The sequence below is a fragment of the Podarcis gaigeae genome (assembly GCF_964106915.1).
Source record: "Podarcis gaigeae genome assembly, chromosome: 4".
Lineage (NCBI taxonomy): Eukaryota > Metazoa > Chordata > Lepidosauria > Squamata > Lacertidae > Podarcis > Podarcis gaigeae.
This window is the reverse complement of record NC_139677.1, coordinates 78615756-78632920: the sequence shown is the minus strand read 5'-3', so window position 1 is coordinate 78632920 and position 17165 is coordinate 78615756. Positions and strand designations below refer to the sequence as shown.

Below are 17165 nucleotides of genomic sequence, written 5' to 3'. Positions count from 1 at the left end.
GCGCCGCCTTCCCCGCGCGTGCGTAGTAGCCGGCAACCTGTCAGCGCCCGGCCCGTGGCGCCCGTTTGCCGTTGCTGTGGCAGCCGAGGGGCCCTGCGGGGGGCCCTGGCTGCGAGGCCTGCCGGAGGGACGGAGCCTTCCGGGAACACGAGCGGCAGCTCGGCCGCTTTCTCCTCGTCGTCGCCTTCCCCCTCCCCGCCGCAGCCGCTCACGCTGCTGGTGATGCAGCCCTGCGGCGGGGACGGGGAGGCGGTGGGCGCCTTGCTGCAGCCCCAGGTGGTGCGGCAGCCGCAGCAGCCGCCGTCGCGGGGGGCCTCGGAGGCGCCCTCGGGCCTCATGGTCTTCTACGAGCTGGGCCCGGCGGCGGGGGGCGACGCGGACGGCGACGGGGGCGGAGGCGACAGCGCCGGCAGCCCCGGCGGAGGCCTGGAGGATCTGGACGACGAGGAGGAGGGCGGCGCCCAGTCGGGAGGAGGAGGAGGAGGAGGCGGCTGCAAGAGCTGCACCTACAAAGGCTGCAGCGAGACCACCACGCAAGTGGCCAAGCAGCGCAAGCCCTGGATGTGCAAGAGGCACCGCAACAAGATGTACAAGGACAAGTACAAGCGCAAGAAGAGCGACCAGGCCTTGGGGGGCGCTGGAAGTGGCGGAGGCGGAGCAGGAGGAGGCACCCCTTGCTCTGCCACAGCCGCCGCCGCCGCCGCCGCGCAGGCTGGAGCTGGGATCTCTCCCGGAGGCAGCGCGAGAATTGAGGTGAGGAGAGGGGCACTGGAAACCGCTGAAAAGAGCTTATTTCTGGAGCTGGGATGCTGGGAATCAGAGAATCGTAGAGTAGGAAGGGACCCCGAAAGGTCCTCTAGTCCAACCCCCTTCAAGGTAAGACTCCCAGCTCAAGTATCCATCTGACCTCCGCTTAAAAGCCTCCAAGGAAGGAGAGCCCGCAGCCTCCCGAGGGAGACAGTTCCGCTCTCGAACAACTCTTCACTGTCAGAAAGTTCCCCCTGATGTTTAGTCAGAATCTCCTTTCCTGTAACTTGAAGCCATTGGTTTGAGTGCTCCAGAGCAAGGACAAAACAAGCTTGTTCCCTCTTCCTCGTCGCACCTACACGCAGGCTGTTTTCTGTAGTGAGGTGTGTAAAGCAGGAAAATGAGTTCTTTCCCTTTTTGCACAGCAGTGTAGCTGTAGTATCACCACTGGCCCTTGAACATGGGCAACCAACTCAGGGATGGGAACCTGTGGCCTTCTAGATGTGGCAGGACCGTGGCTAGCATGATCATTCCTGACCCCAGCTGGCTGGCTGCCTGTGATGGCAGGGGGAGGCCATGCTGAAATAACTTCAGAATGCCTTTTTTGTGGTTGCATTTTTAATATATATACCATCTCCGTGACAACATTGATGCACTGGTGCAATACCCCCAGGTTAGCTTGCACATAGTTTTGTTTGTTTATTTGTTTAAACATTTATGCATCACTTAATACCACGTATCAGAGTAGCTTAAAAAAAACATACTACATATTTAAAACATAAATTAAGACATCAGAGTACATCGCTCAGGTGGTGTTGTTATTGTTGTTGTTATATATTTTGTGTTTTATACTACAATCCGTCCTGTGATCTTTGGATGTAGGGCAGTATAGAAGTTTAATTAACAACAACAACAATATTAATGGTGCAAAGTCCCCCTGAAATAAAACAGTTGCTAACTTGGACCCTGAAATTTAGCAGGCGCAATGCCTCCCTGATTTCTAATGGGAATGAGTTCCATCGTTTTGGGCATATTATAACACTGAAAACATGACTCCTCATTGACAAGTGTCCTGATTTTTTAGTTTTTCAGAGTCCGACCTACACATTACAGCCTGCTTGGAACTGGTGTGAAACCAATCTGTCATGCCTTCCATGAAACAAAGTGGGGAATTTTTAAAGGCTGCTACAACATTTTTGTCACAGATCTCTGTTAGAGCTCTTTACCTTTGTCACAGAATTCATTATTTGGCAGCCAACATGATTAAAAACAAATTTTAGCTGATTTAAATGTATAATGCATGGGTCAGCAAACTTTCTCATCAGCTGGCCGGTCCACTATCTCTTAGACCTTGTGGAGGGCTGGACTATATTTTGAAAAATATAAATACCCTGCAAGCTGGTCGCACAGCTGCCTCCAGACCTGGAGGAGGAACACACTCTGCACACGCTCAGGAGCACGTCTTGGCGCCACCCGCTCACTGGCGTTGTTGATGAGCAGCAGCCACTCCATCAGCCCATCCCCGTGGAGTGCCCAGGCGGTGTGCACCACGTGCTGTGGCCCATCGTCCAAGGCCACGCACGCAGAGCACCGGGCAGGCGGCATGCAGCTCACCCTCCAGCTGCTCCAGAGCAGCTGCCGAGCGCGCCACCAGCAGCAGTGCCAGGCACAGGGCCAGGAGGCACGCCAAGTTCTTGCTGAAGCCCTGCAACACACCCATCATGATGCCCATGGCGTGGCCCAGACCCGCTGGCCGCCCACCGGCCTCTCTGGGTTTACCTCAGCACATGGACAGCGAGGCTTTGGATAGGCTGCAGGAACTTCCTGCAGCCACTCCGAAGCCACGCCAGCATCGCTGCCTGCCCAGAGCCGTCCACAGCTTTGGATTGGCTGTAGGAGCTTCGCGGCCAATCTGAAGCTGCGCCAGCGTCACCGCCCACCCAGAAGCCATGCCAGCGTCGCGGAAGTCAGTCCCCGTGCGGCGAGGCGTCCACAACGCACGGGGACTGACTGAGTGGGAGGCAGGGTCCGCGGGCCGGATTTACGAGCCTGGGGGGCCGCATCCAGCCCCCGGAATGTAGTTTGCCAACCACTGGTATAATGTAAATCTGTCTTTAGTTACTCTTGCCAAGAAACATTATTAATCATCTGCTTTACAATAATTATGTCAGTGTCATAATAATAGCTGAGAGTCGTATGCTATTGCCATTCAGTTGTTTCCATCAACTGATAGGGAGGGAAGCAATTTTTAGCTACAGTATTCCCACTTCCCCAGTAGTCAGCACTCAATTGCACTGTGTTCATAATTTTTCAGGAAAAGTCATTAAGAAGTCTTGTATTGAAACTTCCCATTAGTGCTTTCTAGTGAGAATAAGTACATTTCTCCCCTCTTTTTTGTGGTCAGGATTGCACTGAAAGTTCAGTTTCCATATCAAAGCAAAGAACAGGAAACATTGGTGATCGGCCAGCAAAACCTACACTTTTGGAACAAGTGTTGAACCACAAAAGACTGGTAAGTGCTTCTGGCCTTTGAAATAGAAAGTGTCCAGAGGATTCCTGCATCATGATGATGATATTTAAAAAGTCAGTTCATATGTTGAACATAAGTGATCATGTTTTCTCTTGGCACATCCTCTGTACCACTTTTTTAGGCCCTACATGCAGAACTTAAATCCAGCTCATGAGAATGCTGAATGCATCAAATGAAGAGCAGAGGGCCTTATCTTTTGGTGCCTGGTTAGGTGTGTTGCATGCTCACCACCTCTATTATACTGGGAGGTGGGAGGTGTATTTTGGCTCTAAGAAATCCTTGCATACCTTGTACTCGGTGTGTGGAATGGGAAGATTGCAGACATTGTCTAATTTGCTGTCTTTTGTCTCTTTTTAGTCACTTCTGAGAAGTCCAGAAGTTGTACATTTTCTCCAGAAACGACAGCAGCTACTAAGTCAACAAGCATTGGAGCAAAGGCAGCAACAGTTTCCAGGAGCACCAGTGTGAGGATAGGAATGTAGTTCAAATACCCTCAGCTCAGTTTCATGTTGGAATGGTGAATGAAGGAAAGAAGTTGACTAACAGAGGCTTACAAGCTGCTCTAGCTGTTTTATGCTGTGGTTTTACTTTCTATTGGACAAGTAAGAAAACCTATTTGGTTTTCCCCCCAGAATTTATTTATTTGTAATTGTTTTTGTTAGCTTTGATACATCTTCTCTCCGTCCACTGAAGCCTTCTGTTAATATTTTGGAAGCCAAGTTTTAGTGTTCTGGGAGAGAGAAATTAATAGATCAAATAAAAACCAATTTAATTATTTTAATGTTTTACTATGTGAAAATTGTTAATATCTTGCATAAAGTTATTCTTCGATGACAGTCATTGAAAAAGCAATACTTACTTTCTATGGAAGTTTTAAATTGTAAACTTTGAGCCAATCTAGTAGCCTCTGTTGCTCAGGGATGTAGGAGAGGGGAATGCTGGGCTTACAGCTTTGTGAGGGAAGTTCAGCAAGATTTGGCCCACCATTCTAACACTGGTGTGACATTTGACACTCTGGCCAATCTAGTTGATCAGTTTCTATATTGCATTATAAAATAATGTATACTCGGTTGGTATTAATTTCATGAGCATTTTTGTAAACATGATTTAAGTATTAGTGTGAGTATTGCAGTATATTACTGACATGATTCATAAAGAGGCATCCATTTGAGCTTATTTATATTAATTTTATATTTTTAATGACTTGTTTACTAAAGAACACAAATTGTTCATACAAGGATACATTAAGGTATCAGTTTTGTATCTTTGTAATTTTCAGGCTATTTTTGAACGTGTTCAAGGATTTTTTGAAACTTTTTGAAAAATGTCATTTAAGTTAACTTTTGTACATCAGATTTTTACATATTGTATATAATTGGTGTCCTGTTCTTTCATAGCAATTTCCTGACTAGTTATTGATAAGCTGAAGTAAGTGTGTATGTTTTCTAGGCTACTGTTTTTAGAGAAAGAACTCTAAGTTGTGTTGAGAGATGCAAATTTAAAAGATACGTCGCTTGTCTGTTCTTTCATTTGCAAATTAAATGTTTTCACCTTGACTTGCAGTTTTCAGTTCTGCATGAAGGAAATTAACTGTTGTTTACAGTAACCTTCCTTGTCAGATTTATTATATCATGGGGCACATAATTGAGTCTAGTGCAGTAAAATATGAAAGAAATATTCCAGCATTTTGCTAAGAGTGCTAATCTTGGCTCATCAAAAGTGGTATTATCTCCCTTGCAATTGTATTGTACAAGATAAACTGCTCTTGTACTTCATATAACCAGGCATAGGCAAACTCGGCCCTCCAGGTGTTTTTGGGACTACAACTCCCATCATCCCTAGCTAACAGGAGCAGTGGTCAGCGATGATGGGAATTGTAGTCCCAAAACATCTGGAGGGCCGAGCTTGCCTATGCCTGATATAACCCATTGTACTGAGTGAGGATTTCTGTCCACATGCCCTATGCAATCTCCTACAGTTAGTGCAAGGTGTCATAATAGAAGCTACTTTGGAGCTAACAAAGCAAAGCTTTAGGAAAGACAACATTTATTAGGAGAATATCTGAGATCAGATGTGCACGTAAAAAGGGTACTTGGTCTGGAAGCAATCAAATAGATGGAAATATATACCTCAGAGTTCAGTTGAAAATTGTAATACAGATGTGAGAGGATCATTATGCAATTATCATATTTGAAGTGGTGCTACGTATACCAAGTTGACAATATTAAAATAAACCTTTCTTTTGACCATACAATTGAATACTTCTTACCTATAGTGTACAGTGATGTGCCCTGCCCTAGGGAAGTATATGCACTCCAAACATGCAATAGTTCATTTGTACAGACACACCTCTATTAACTGCAAAGATGGAAGCAAATGTCCTATACATAAGAAATTGATGGGCAAACCCTTGTGTGCATGGAAGCTATGGGTACATTCAGTGCCTGCTGAAAACATTCTTGTTTAGACAAGCCCACCCAGATGCTTAGACAGTTGAGGTGATTGTGTTTTTGTGTGTTAGCTTTTGTATGTTTTGTAGAAGGATTGTATTTTTTTCTTGATTTTCTTGTCTTTTTTTTGTAAGCTGCTTTGAGGTTTCTTACAAATGGTGTTTAATATTTTTTTTTGGGGGGGGGGTAGTATAACCAGTGCTAAAAATCATGCTGGAAGAGGCAATGGCTGTCAATGTAGCTAATCTATATGGATATAGAAGCAATGTAAATCTCACTACAAATTAGGTTTGTACAGATTTGTTTCCAATAATATGACTACTGCCAACCATCATTTTGGTAGTATGGAGAGCAAACTGGCCAGGTTTTTTTTCCTTCCTGAATTGGTGCCATATGCAGCTATTTTTCATTCATTTTTTTTAAGCCTGTTTAATGAATTCAGCCATAATGCAGTTCAAGTAGCTTTTGTTTTATTCTTTTGAGAAGTCTGAGTTGTTGCAGCTTCATGTGTTGTACTTGCTTTTTGACATGTTCACCCTTAAGTGACAGGTGCATATTTTTGGTTTGTATGTAGTAATGTTAATGGGAAACAAAAGAGCACATCACATTCAAGCTTGTAAAATGATTAGTAGGTATGAAAATGTATATGAATTCTAAAGGTATTTTGGTCATTTATGCTGGACACACAAGAATTGGGCTGTCTTTTTATGTTTGTTGTTGAGTGCCACCTCATTGCCACTTCACTTGGAGCAGCTGTTTATCAGAATTTAAACAGATCGTTTGAACTATCAAGAAATCTATTTACTCTTGTCATGTAAATTTGAAAATTAAGAGTTTGAATTTGTATACAAGTTTTGATGAGGCTCTTGAAGCACAGATATAGTAATGTCATTACAAAGACTTCATGCACCTCAGAATGAAATTTTATAGCACTACAAACAAGATAAGGATTAAACCGATCTTTCACTAGGGCCTTTGAATGGAAAAGTGTACTTTGTGTTTGGTATAAGGAAGAACTTACCTGTTACTTTGCCTACACGAATGTCATAAATTGTGTTCTATACTGTCCTAGAGCAAAATTACTTTACATGCGGATTAAGCAAATTTGCGGATGGTGGTGTTAGTGTGTCAGCTCTGAAAGATGGAGAGGCCAGTTTGGCCTTAGCAACCCTCTGAACAACAGTCATAAGGTATAAACAAATTGTCATTATAGTTCTTCGTATTTTCTCTTTAATGGCACCCTTCTGCTTCTGTAGGTACCTTTTATTTTTGTTGTTCTGAGTTGCTCCTATTCTAATTCTGCTGTTGACCCATTTATTGGTATGTTACTGCTTTTCAAATGGAATAAACTTCTGTCTAAAAATTTGTCAACTCTAGACATGAAAATAAAGCTGCTGCACTTACTTATAGAGTAACTTTATTAACAGTAAAGACAAAATTTTATCACTGGTACAGCAGGGCAATTCTAGCCAACAAAATTAAGTTGTTCATGACAGCATGGCAAATTTATTCACTGGCCAGCCTTTAAACAAGAAGCTATAGGAAACAAACATCTGCTTTTTTACTCAACTAGTCTAACTGCCCACAGTGACAGTAGAGCTTTTCAGTGCCTGTTTACAGATCTGAAAGTGGCTTTGAATTCTGGGGTTAAACAATGTTAAACTAACACTGCAGCTGTGTAACACTCAACAGTAAGCCCTACTGAATTCCATAGGGCTTATCTCTAGGTAAGTGTAAAGGACTGTGTCTGGGTATAGCAGCTGCCATATCAGTTTCCCTGCCATTCTTCTGTGGGTAAGGCAGAAAGTAGAGACATTTTTTCTTCCTCCTTTCCATTTTAGTCAAAGTGAGAGTGTAGCGTCCCTCCGTTTGTTTGTTTGGGAAACAAAGGAGCTTTGGGCACATCTTTATGGCTGCCCCTAACATAACCTGTTTTCCCCTACTCTATTGGCAGAACATTTTGTGCTGGTGGAATTTGCATTGGTATATTAAGGGACTTCTTCCAGCATTTCATTTTGCAGAGGTATCTCTGTTCCTGCTGGCGGAGCAGCACTTTCTCTGCTTCCCAAGGCCCCTAAGCCAGCTTTCAGAGAGGCTGGGATTACTCCCTTAAAACTCCTGAGGCAAAGTTACTAGGAGCACTATAGTCAACACTGTAGAGCTGTCTGCTGCAACCTGTCTGCAAGAACTAGAACATTCCTTGTAGCAGCTTTTGATCTGGCTGTTATAGTGATGGAGGACGCTGCAGAAAGAAACCAATCAGAGAGAATAATTTATATTGCATTGTTTTCCAGCTGCTATTTCACATTCAACTTGGCTATTGAGTGTCAAAAATGAAACCTTTGCAAAGTCACATGCATAGGTAGGTGAGTTTATGTCTGGGGTGTTAGTATGCTTTAATTTACCCCAAAAGTGAATTGTGGTTTCTTCCTGCTTCTCTAGATTAAATATCAGATGTAGTAGTATGTACTCGGGACTCATAATTACCATGTATACTTGAGTACATCTACTTTTACCTTCCAAAATAGTTACAAATGCATAGGTCATATTCTGAATGAAGATAATCTCTCTGGCAATTATCTATCAGTATATATTTGTTTACTAATCAAAGGATACTGCGGCAGGAATGAAATTCTGCTACAAGGAAGATGGATTTGTTACATATAGCTGTCATATGTAATTGATTAATTTATTTACACCTTATTTGTGATTGTTTTACTCTCAGTCAAGAGACAAAATCGGGGAAACAATGAAATGTTCTGCACGTTAAAAGTATTCACAAATAACAGTCTAGATTCAAGTTATAGTAAGGGAAGCACCACCAAATCCACAAGACAGATTAGGTAATATCCAGCGTTTTGTTTTTAAACCAATACTCCACAGGGTAATGTCTGAAGGAGAAATAATGGTCTCTTTATATTTGGGTAGCTATTAACATTACAAACCACAGCTGCAGCTGTACCTCATTGGGCCCATTAAACAGTGGCTGCTGCTGTTAGTGCTCTCACCCTATGCACTTGCTATATTTTAGGGTCACTAATAGGCAGAGAATGCCTGACTGGGCAGGAAGCTCACCTAGTCCCTATTTTCAGAAGAGCGATGCAAGTATGTCCTTTCCCCTCCTTTAATGCTATGGGCATAAGCTACAGAAGTGTCTGTGTTTTATTGTAAGCCTGATACCATGCTGAGCAAAGTTATTCCCCCCCCCCCTTAGTATTTTGGACAACTTAAGTCAAAGTCTTCAAGGATGAGAGAGATATTTGTTCTTTGGCTTGTGTTTGTACAGTGCCTCTTTAGGGGACTGAATTGACCAATTTAGTGCATCCAGGATTCTGGGTCACCTACTGGAGGCACCAGCCTTTTCTGGCTGCTCACCCATATGTATAGCATATGGAAAATGTGATCTGCATAACCCAGAGATGCATTTTAAATAAATGGACACATTCTATTCATGTAAAAACACGCTGATTCCTGGACCGTCCACGGGCCGGATTTAGAAGGCGATTGGGCTGGATCCGGCCCCCGGGCCTTAGTTTGCCTACCCATGGTGAAAAGTATTGATTACTTAGAGGGATGCTTTCTCTGTTCAGATGCGTGGCTGTTTACACACTCAGCCAGCCTAAGGAATCTCCCAGAAAAGTCAGGCACACACAGCATTTAATAAATTACAAAACAATAATTATACAAATACACATTATGAGCAACGTTTCTCAATTTCCTACATTCTCAAAGCAATTTTGCTTGCCATGTTAGATGTATGGGTTTAGTACTGAATAATTCAATATAGGATTTTAATGCCCATCGACCCAAACACTACTGTTATGCATATTTCACAATGTTTCAAATGAAGTCAATGAAAATTGTCAAATTGCATAAAATTACATATTCTTGAAAATTAGTGTTGCACAAGAAAAAAATAAAACCTCTATTCGGTAAGTTAGGAACATTTATGTAGTAACATTTTCTACATGTCCGCTTGGAAGCAAGTGTCATGTAGTTAATTGGGATTGCCTTCCAGCTGTGTATAAAACAGCCTTAATAAGCTTTTCTGATATTAATTACAACCTTGAATAAGTCAGGAAGCTTTATTAGACTGAGCTTACTATGCTTAGTAAGTTCCATTCTTAAGACTGCAGCTTTATTTGTATATATCTGAGTAAGCACCACTAAATTTAGTGGGATTTAGTTCTGAGTATCCAAATATGGAATTTGACTGTAAAATTCACATAAACCAAAGGAAACAATCTATATAGTGTGATGATTGCAGTCCAGTATGCATCTTTTAATGTCTACATTTGTGACTTTGGGAGGAAGACTTAAGAAGCATCTCAAGGTTTTCACTATGAGCTTGTTCCCACAATTGACTTGGACAAAATGAAGTACTATTTCCACAGATAGTTAAATTACAGCATTTGCTGCCACACCACGAGGGGATGGACTGTAGAAATGGCTTTTTAAAATGCTTTGGATAGGGTGATCAACAACTATTAGCCACGGGGCACTCAGCATAGGACTCTGAGCCAAAAGGCCAGAGCTCCACTCATCAAAATTAGCAGAAAGTGCAATACAAGGCTGGTTGACCACATTTTGAAGAGACCCTCTGGTAAGACCACTTTAAGTAAGTAACATGCATTGCTAGCTTTTTTTAAAAAAAAGCCCACTCAAGGAGACCATTCCCCAGAGTCCCAAACTGCCAACCGTACTGTTAAAGCAGTATGGTAAAGGCATTATGTCTCTGAACACCGGACAGAGGAAGACTGCCTTCATGTCCTTTGAGGACATCCTGGAAATATCTGCCAGATCACAGTTGGAAACAAGATACTGGACTAGAGTAGACTTTTGGCTCGATGCAACAGAACTCCTTGCAGTTAGTTGAAGAACCTGTCTTTACTCATGGTAAATGAAAGATCTGCCCATGAAAACTGACATATGTTCATTGTTCCATACAACGTTTCAGATACAATTACCTCCTGGTTAAAAACTATGGTCTGGTAATCTCTGTCCAGGAATCCTTCATTATAGGCAGTGGGATGAGATGCTTCTGATCACAGCAGTTCATTATGTGGGAGTGTTCCCCAAAGGCTGTCGCTCAGCCCTTCACTTCTACAATGTACAGTGCCAGGTTTCAAACCTGGATGAAGGGCACATATTCTGACCCAATGATCCTCTTGCTGTGAATCCCAGCTGTGTGTGGCTAGCTGTGGTTACTGGTGGCTGCAGGTAAGCACTCTTTTCAAATGCAAAAAAGAAAAAAAAAAGCCCTCTGCTTTATTACTCATAAAACAATGTTTATGTTTCACCACAACATTATCCTGCGATATCATTAACCTGCATCATTTATGCATGACAAGTTTAATTTTTTACTCCAGTAAAGCTAGTTCACTGAGCCATGCAGGCAACTTAAAACCTGAGAAGAAAAGGCCTATTAGGCCGCCTTATATTCACTAGGAATATTCAGTGAACACCAGTAAAATACTAGCAGCACTTCATTCACTACCTTCCTGTGAGAATTATTTTGCACGTAATTTCTTAATAGGAAAATGGCAGGCCTGAACACTAGGATACATTAAAAAATAATGACAGAGCACTCATAGCTCCACAATGATAAAAGATTTTCCACAAGAGGCTTCAATGTGCTTGGAATTGTTGACACATATAACTGCCTCAAAACATGTCTTTTCCTTAAACTGGCCATCGATAGATAGCTTTTCTAGTAAACGGCTTTTAAATCTTTCCGGCAGCACATCTCAACAGAGAACATTGAAAGGCTATAAATTTTATACTGGATGATAACTTGGTACAAACAGTACTATTTAAAGGGGCCATTTCTATATGAAGAGCCGGAACTGAATACTGAAGGAAATGGTCTGGTCCCCGTTCTCTCCCCTCCCCCCCCGGTGGCAGTAATTAGTTTATTTCTTTGTGCTGGGTTCAGTTACTTCTGCTCTTTGTGGCTGAACAGAGCCTCTGACTTAGAAGCTAAGGATGATTTAATAGTCATTAACTGTCCATTATTAGAAACATTGAAAATTAAGGATGCTGGCAGTTCAGTGATATTTCAGAGTCTGTGCTCCTAATTACCACTGCTGTCATGTGCTACACAGCTTCTGGAAGGTGCAAAAAGAAAACTCATTTGATTCTTAGCGCAGCAAGTGTAAGAAGATACCAAAAAAACAAAAACAAGCCTGCACTAATTAGACTGTGAAACAAGTAACCTAGATACTGTTTGGTGAGAGAAAGAAGGTCCCACACCACACACATAAAGAGAGAAACATCTTCCATGTTTGCAACTATGACGTTTCTGTTGTTTAAAGCAATACGCATCCTGCCATTTTTGAAACAACTTTATATAGGCACACTTTTTTTGAGGTAGAGACTAGGTATAACTATCCTGTCTGAAGATGCTACTTCAATGAGGTGCACTCATATGACACCATTAAATGTTGTCCATACCTATTTTTCTACTTGTGTACATTTTGATATCCTGTTTCGTTTCTCCTATTCACTCAAAATCCCAGTAAGCAGCAGAGATGCATATTTGTAGCAAGAGCAATAATCTGTCCAATTCAGAAAGATGGAGCTAACTGGCAATGAAATGCAAAAAAATAATAATAGACTGTGACAACTGAATATAGAGTAGGGGATAACCATACTTCAGAGTTGCCGGAGCTACTTTTTTTCTAAAACCCCATGATCTACTAGTCAGATCCAGGTGCAAAAGACACAAGAGTTCCTGTCTGAACACATTTTGAGCCCAGGAATTTGTTTTAGGTACTAGAAATGAACTGAGCTCGCAGTCCTTTCCCATACAAGTCTACTCCTTGTTAGCTTTCTCCATGTCCCTTGTTGATCTACTGCCTATCGCCCCAAGATCTATTAGCAGATCCTAATCTACTTTCTGCCCACCCCTCAATTACAGCCTTTTAAATCTGTTCTTTTCCATTTCACTATTATGTTAATTCTCCCTTTCACACACACAAAAATGCAGAATTGGACATTTTAAGTGAAAAAAGTTAACTAGAGAATTGAAGGAAGGAGCTACATATTACAGTAAGCAAGAAGCAGTTGCCAAAAACATTTAGGGCAGCCTTTCTCAACCTGTAGGTCCCCAGATGCTATTGAACTACAACTCCCATCACCCCTAGCTAGCAAGGCCAGAGCTCAGGGATGATGGGAGTTGTAGTCCAGCAACATCTGGGGACCCACAGGTTGAGAGCCACTGATTTAGGGCATTAAAGAAAATGCATAAACCCATTAACACCCAGTACTGAGTACTCATGTCCTGGTAGCATGATGGTGCAGGTCCCACACCACACACATAAACAAAGAAGGTGTGAAGGAGGAGTTGCACAATTTCTTGATGCCACAACACAGGAACTTTGTCCTAGACAACACTGCAGGGGGAAGAACTAAAAACACTGGCTGTATTCAGCAGCGGCTGCATGTGTCTTGGATGATGTGGGGCAGCATGGGAAAATGCCCTGGGCTGAGCATATTAGGACAATTGTTCTAGGGACATTACTGGTCACACTACTGTCTTCTTAACTAAACAGGCATAATACATCACATGAAAAAAACAAACAAACAAACCCCGGCATGGAGGTGAGAATTAAATGTGTGAGCACCAGCCATCTGTTTAGTATAACACATAGTTCCAGCACTGGCCATCCTCCTTTTGAAAAGCAAATTTTAAAACTTGAGGCTTGAAATGACGTGGGCACAGCATGGTTGAAAACTCGGGTTTGTGTGCTGCGTTTGTGTGAAGAATCGGCACAACTTCTATGAGATCGGTGGGTGGGGTTTCCTTGCCAAGCATTGTTTTGCTCCCTTCCCATGACTGACAAAGGTGCAATAAATGACCCCAAATAATGACAATGTAATGGAGGGCAGGCCTGCAAATGCTATTTATTTGTGATAAATAAATGGAACCTCTGTGATCAGATTCTGTGTTGAGTACTGCCTGCCAGGGGAAAAACAGAGGGTATTCAAAGCTGTCCACTCCTGAGCTTCCAGAGGCTATTGCAGAAAGCCGACTAATGGACCTTCATCTATTCTAGCAAGGTTTTTACAAGCCAACTTTTCTTGATTTGCAAAATGCATATGGGCCTGTAGAATTTAACTTTGCTTAGTGCATAATTTTATTAAATTATTTATTTATTTATTAAGAATACAAATAACACTGGTCTTATTCCATTAACCACAAACTGGCCTGCTAAACCCAATACCTTTGTCAGCAGGCAGCAACACAACGGATCATACAACCATCTTATGAACTGAAAAAACACTGAACATAGCATGACAAAAATCCACCAACAATATACTATATACATAAACCTTCATATATTTACAGCTACATACAGAAATTTAGGTTGGCTGCAAGGTGAGAAAGTTCTGCATCCCATAGGTGGTTGGTAGAGGATTCTTAAGAAACGGAGGAGATTGGGTTATGAGGTGAACCCATTTGCGTCAGCACCTTATCTAGCCATTGCAATGGTCCATGCAGGTGGATCTCGATCCAGCACGGAGTACTCGTGACATCCTGGCGATGATACTCCGCTCCCCAGCCCTACAAAACAGAGGAACAAATGCCAAAGGATTTTAAAAAAACACCAAACACTCACATTGTATTTGCCATCTTATTTTTCTTTCCATCAAGGCAGATCAAACTGTAGCAATAGAAGTTTGTGATGGCCAATGGCTGAACAATAAAGCATAAAATTAATTGCAGCAAGATAAATCCGTTCATTCAAGGAAACTGATCACAGACAAATCTGCAGTAAAGCAAAAAGCTCCATTGTGTTGTCTCAATTTTGAACAGATTTTTCACTCTCTTAGGTCATTATCTAGGATGCTAAAGGTCTGTAGCTCAAATGCACTTGCTTTGAGGATGGTTTCTGAACTTACAGAGGCACAATTGACACCTGAATGACTCGCAAATGAACATATGAACTGCATTCACTGAACAGCACTGTGCTTGGAGACGGTAAGATTGTGAGTTGCTGTTTCACACAGACGAACCATCACTCAGTGACAAATCATCACCCATCACAAAAGCAGAAATTTCCTTTCATAAGGCATATATTATCAGAGGAAGAGAGCTAAGATTTGTGACCCACTTAAGTGAATATTTTTTTTACCTTGTTTTGGTGTAAGGCGCAAACCTTGAACATATTTATAGTTTTAAATGTGTACATTAATGCCAGGTAATCACTCCTATGTAAGTCACCCAAAATCTTTGTTTTAAGGCTCTTCTATTTGTTACTAAGTTGCAACATGTCAATCACAAGCCGTAATAGGATACAGAGGTGGTGGAAGGAGGAAATCAGACTTTGTAGAGAGAGAGAGAGAGAAAGAGGTCATCTGTTATGCTGCATAATGCTCACGTCTGACTTTATATGAATGAAACCGTGTCTGACACAACCTGCCGCCCATCAAATTCTTGGTTCATTAAGTGGTTCTTTAACCCCCTCTGCTGGTAGTTTAAAAACACTGACAAGTATATTAAAGGTGACTGAGCTCAACATTAAAAAAACTAAGATCATGGCCACTGGTCCCATCACCTCCTGGCTAATAGAAGGGGAAGAAATGGAGGCAGTGAGAGATTTTACTTTCTTGGGTTCCAGGATCACTGCAGATGGTGACAGCAGTCACAAAATTAAAAGACACCTGCTTCCTGGGAGAAAAGCAATGACAAACCTAGACAGCGTCTTAAAAAGCAGAGACATCACCTTGCTGACAAAGGTCCGTATAGTTAAAGCTATGGTTTTCCCAGTAGCGATGTATGGAAGTGAAAGCTGGACCATAAAGAAGGCTGGTCGCCAAAAAACTGATGCTTTTGAATTATGGTGCTGGAGGAGACTCTTGAGAGTCCCATGGACTGCAAGAAGATCAAACCTATCCATTCTGAAGGAAATCAGCCCTGAGTGCTCACTGGAAGGACAGATCCTGAAGCTGAGACTCCAATACTTTGGTCACCTCACGAGAAGAGAAGACTCCCTGGAAAAGACCCTGATGTTGGGAAAGATGGAGGGCACAAGGAGAAGGGGACGACAGAGGACAAGATGGTTGGACAGTGTTCTCGAAGCTACAAACATGAGTTTCACCAAGCTATGGGAGGCAGCGGAAGATAGGAGTGCCTGGCGTGCTCTGGTCCATGGGGTCATGAAGAGTCGGATATGACTAAACAACTAAACAAGAACAACAAAAATGCCCAAGTCACAAAACGCACTGGTTTTGCTTCACTGGGCTCCATGGGCTACCCTTTATATACAAACCTGGTGTGCCACCAGCTTATATGATTAAGATACTAGAAGCCTTCCAAAGGATTCTAGGTAAATATCAGGAGTATCCGATTAGTACAGGCCAGTGGCGTAGCGTGGGGGGTGCAGGGGGGGCCGGCCGCACCAGGCGCAACATCTGGGTTTAGGGTTAGGGGGCGCAAATCCACGGGTTAGGGGGTGCAAATCCATGGGTTAGGGGGCGCAAATTACTTGCCTTGCCCCGGGTGCTGACAACCCACGCTACGCCAGACTGAATAACTAGATGTCCTTGTGTATAATTAGACCAGAAGATTGCCACAGAAGAGTGTGCAGATGTGGTTATTACGTGGGTGAACAAAAGCCACCCACGTTTCCTTGCCTGCCAATAACTATGGCCAGGAATAGGAGGGGCCACCTTGACAAATTACAGAGGCATGTGGCAATTTCCCCAGTCGCTCTGACTTGAATCCTACGTGACGGTTGGGTAGAAAGGAACTAACATGCAGCGCCTCACGCAAGCAACACCTGCTCCCCTGTGTCTGAGAATCGCAGAACTTGCTTTGCTGGCTGCTGTTCGAAAAAAGCTCCACTAACAATTAATCGTGCCCCATTGGCAGCTCACAACCGTAAGGTTGGGGGTAGAGAAGACAGGAAGGAGTCCTTACTTTGACGAAGCTCATTCGGATGGTGCACATCTTGGTCAGCTCATACACCACCTCGAAGCCGTGGTTCACGGACTGGGCCAGCAACTGGGCAAAGAGCTGGTTGTTGAAAATCTTCAGGCTGCAGCCGCTGGGGATCTTGCAGACGGTGGCAGGGTGGAAGCCGTGCTGGTAGTTGCAGTTGCGGCTCTGTACAAAGATGCTGCTGTCGCTCACGCACTCTGCGTACACCTCTCCCCCCACGTAATACAGGTGGACACCTGAAAAGGGGGGTGGGGGAGAGGGAAGAAAACAGACAAGGTTTCAACATAGATAAAAGCAAATTTATTTATTCATTCACTGCCATTTATGTACCGCCTTTCTGCCAAGGCACCTAAGGCAGTTTACAATTTTGTAAGTACTGAGACAAAAGATGGAACACTATTACTATTATTATTATTTTCGTATACCCCACCCATCTGACTGGGTACATGTAAAATTGGAGGTGGGGAAGCATAGTCTGCCTGCAGTAGACCCT

The 17165-nt window shown here is 42.8% G+C and overlaps 2 protein-coding genes across 4 annotated transcripts in view; one reads left to right on the top strand and one right to left on the bottom strand.

Annotated features, from left to right (window-relative positions):
* Positions 1-7090, top strand: RFXAP (regulatory factor X associated protein). Its single transcript, XM_083737565.1, has 3 exons — positions 1-753; positions 3152-3259; positions 3635-7090. Exons 1-3 carry the CDS (start codon positions 223-225, stop codon positions 3743-3745), a joined length of 750 nt encoding a protein of 249 aa, XP_083593691.1. The 5' UTR covers positions 1-222; the 3' UTR covers positions 3746-7090.
* SMAD9 (SMAD family member 9) overlaps positions 4503-17165 on the bottom strand; it is a 38879-nt gene continuing 26216 nt past the window's right edge. Inside the window, exons 6-9 of one of the 3 annotated variants that reach the window (XM_083736946.1) lie at positions 16652-16908; positions 12948-14293; positions 9270-12842; positions 4503-9172 (exon numbers count right to left, since the gene is read on the bottom strand). In XM_083736946.1, the coding sequence (XP_083593072.1) occupies positions 14150-14293; positions 16652-16908 (401 nt within the window). In that variant the 3' untranslated portion in view covers positions 4503-9172; positions 9270-12842; positions 12948-14149. Of the gene's footprint in view, positions 12843-12947; positions 14294-16651; positions 16909-17165 lie in introns of all 3 variants that reach the window. The other 2 variants (XM_083736944.1, XM_083736945.1) reach the window with 2 other exon arrangements.

Coding starts and splice junctions, on each gene's coding strand:
- RFXAP (XM_083737565.1), top strand. CDS start 223: ATGCAGCCCTGCGGCGGGGACGGGGAGGCGGTGGGCGCCTTGCTGCAG. Junction 754..3,151: donor GAGGCAGCGCGAGAATTGAG/GTGAGGAGAGGG, acceptor TTTTGTGGTCAG/GATTGCACTGAAAGTTCAGT. Junction 3,260..3,634: donor TGTTGAACCACAAAAGACTG/GTAAGTGCTTCT, acceptor GTCTCTTTTTAG/TCACTTCTGAGAAGTCCAGA.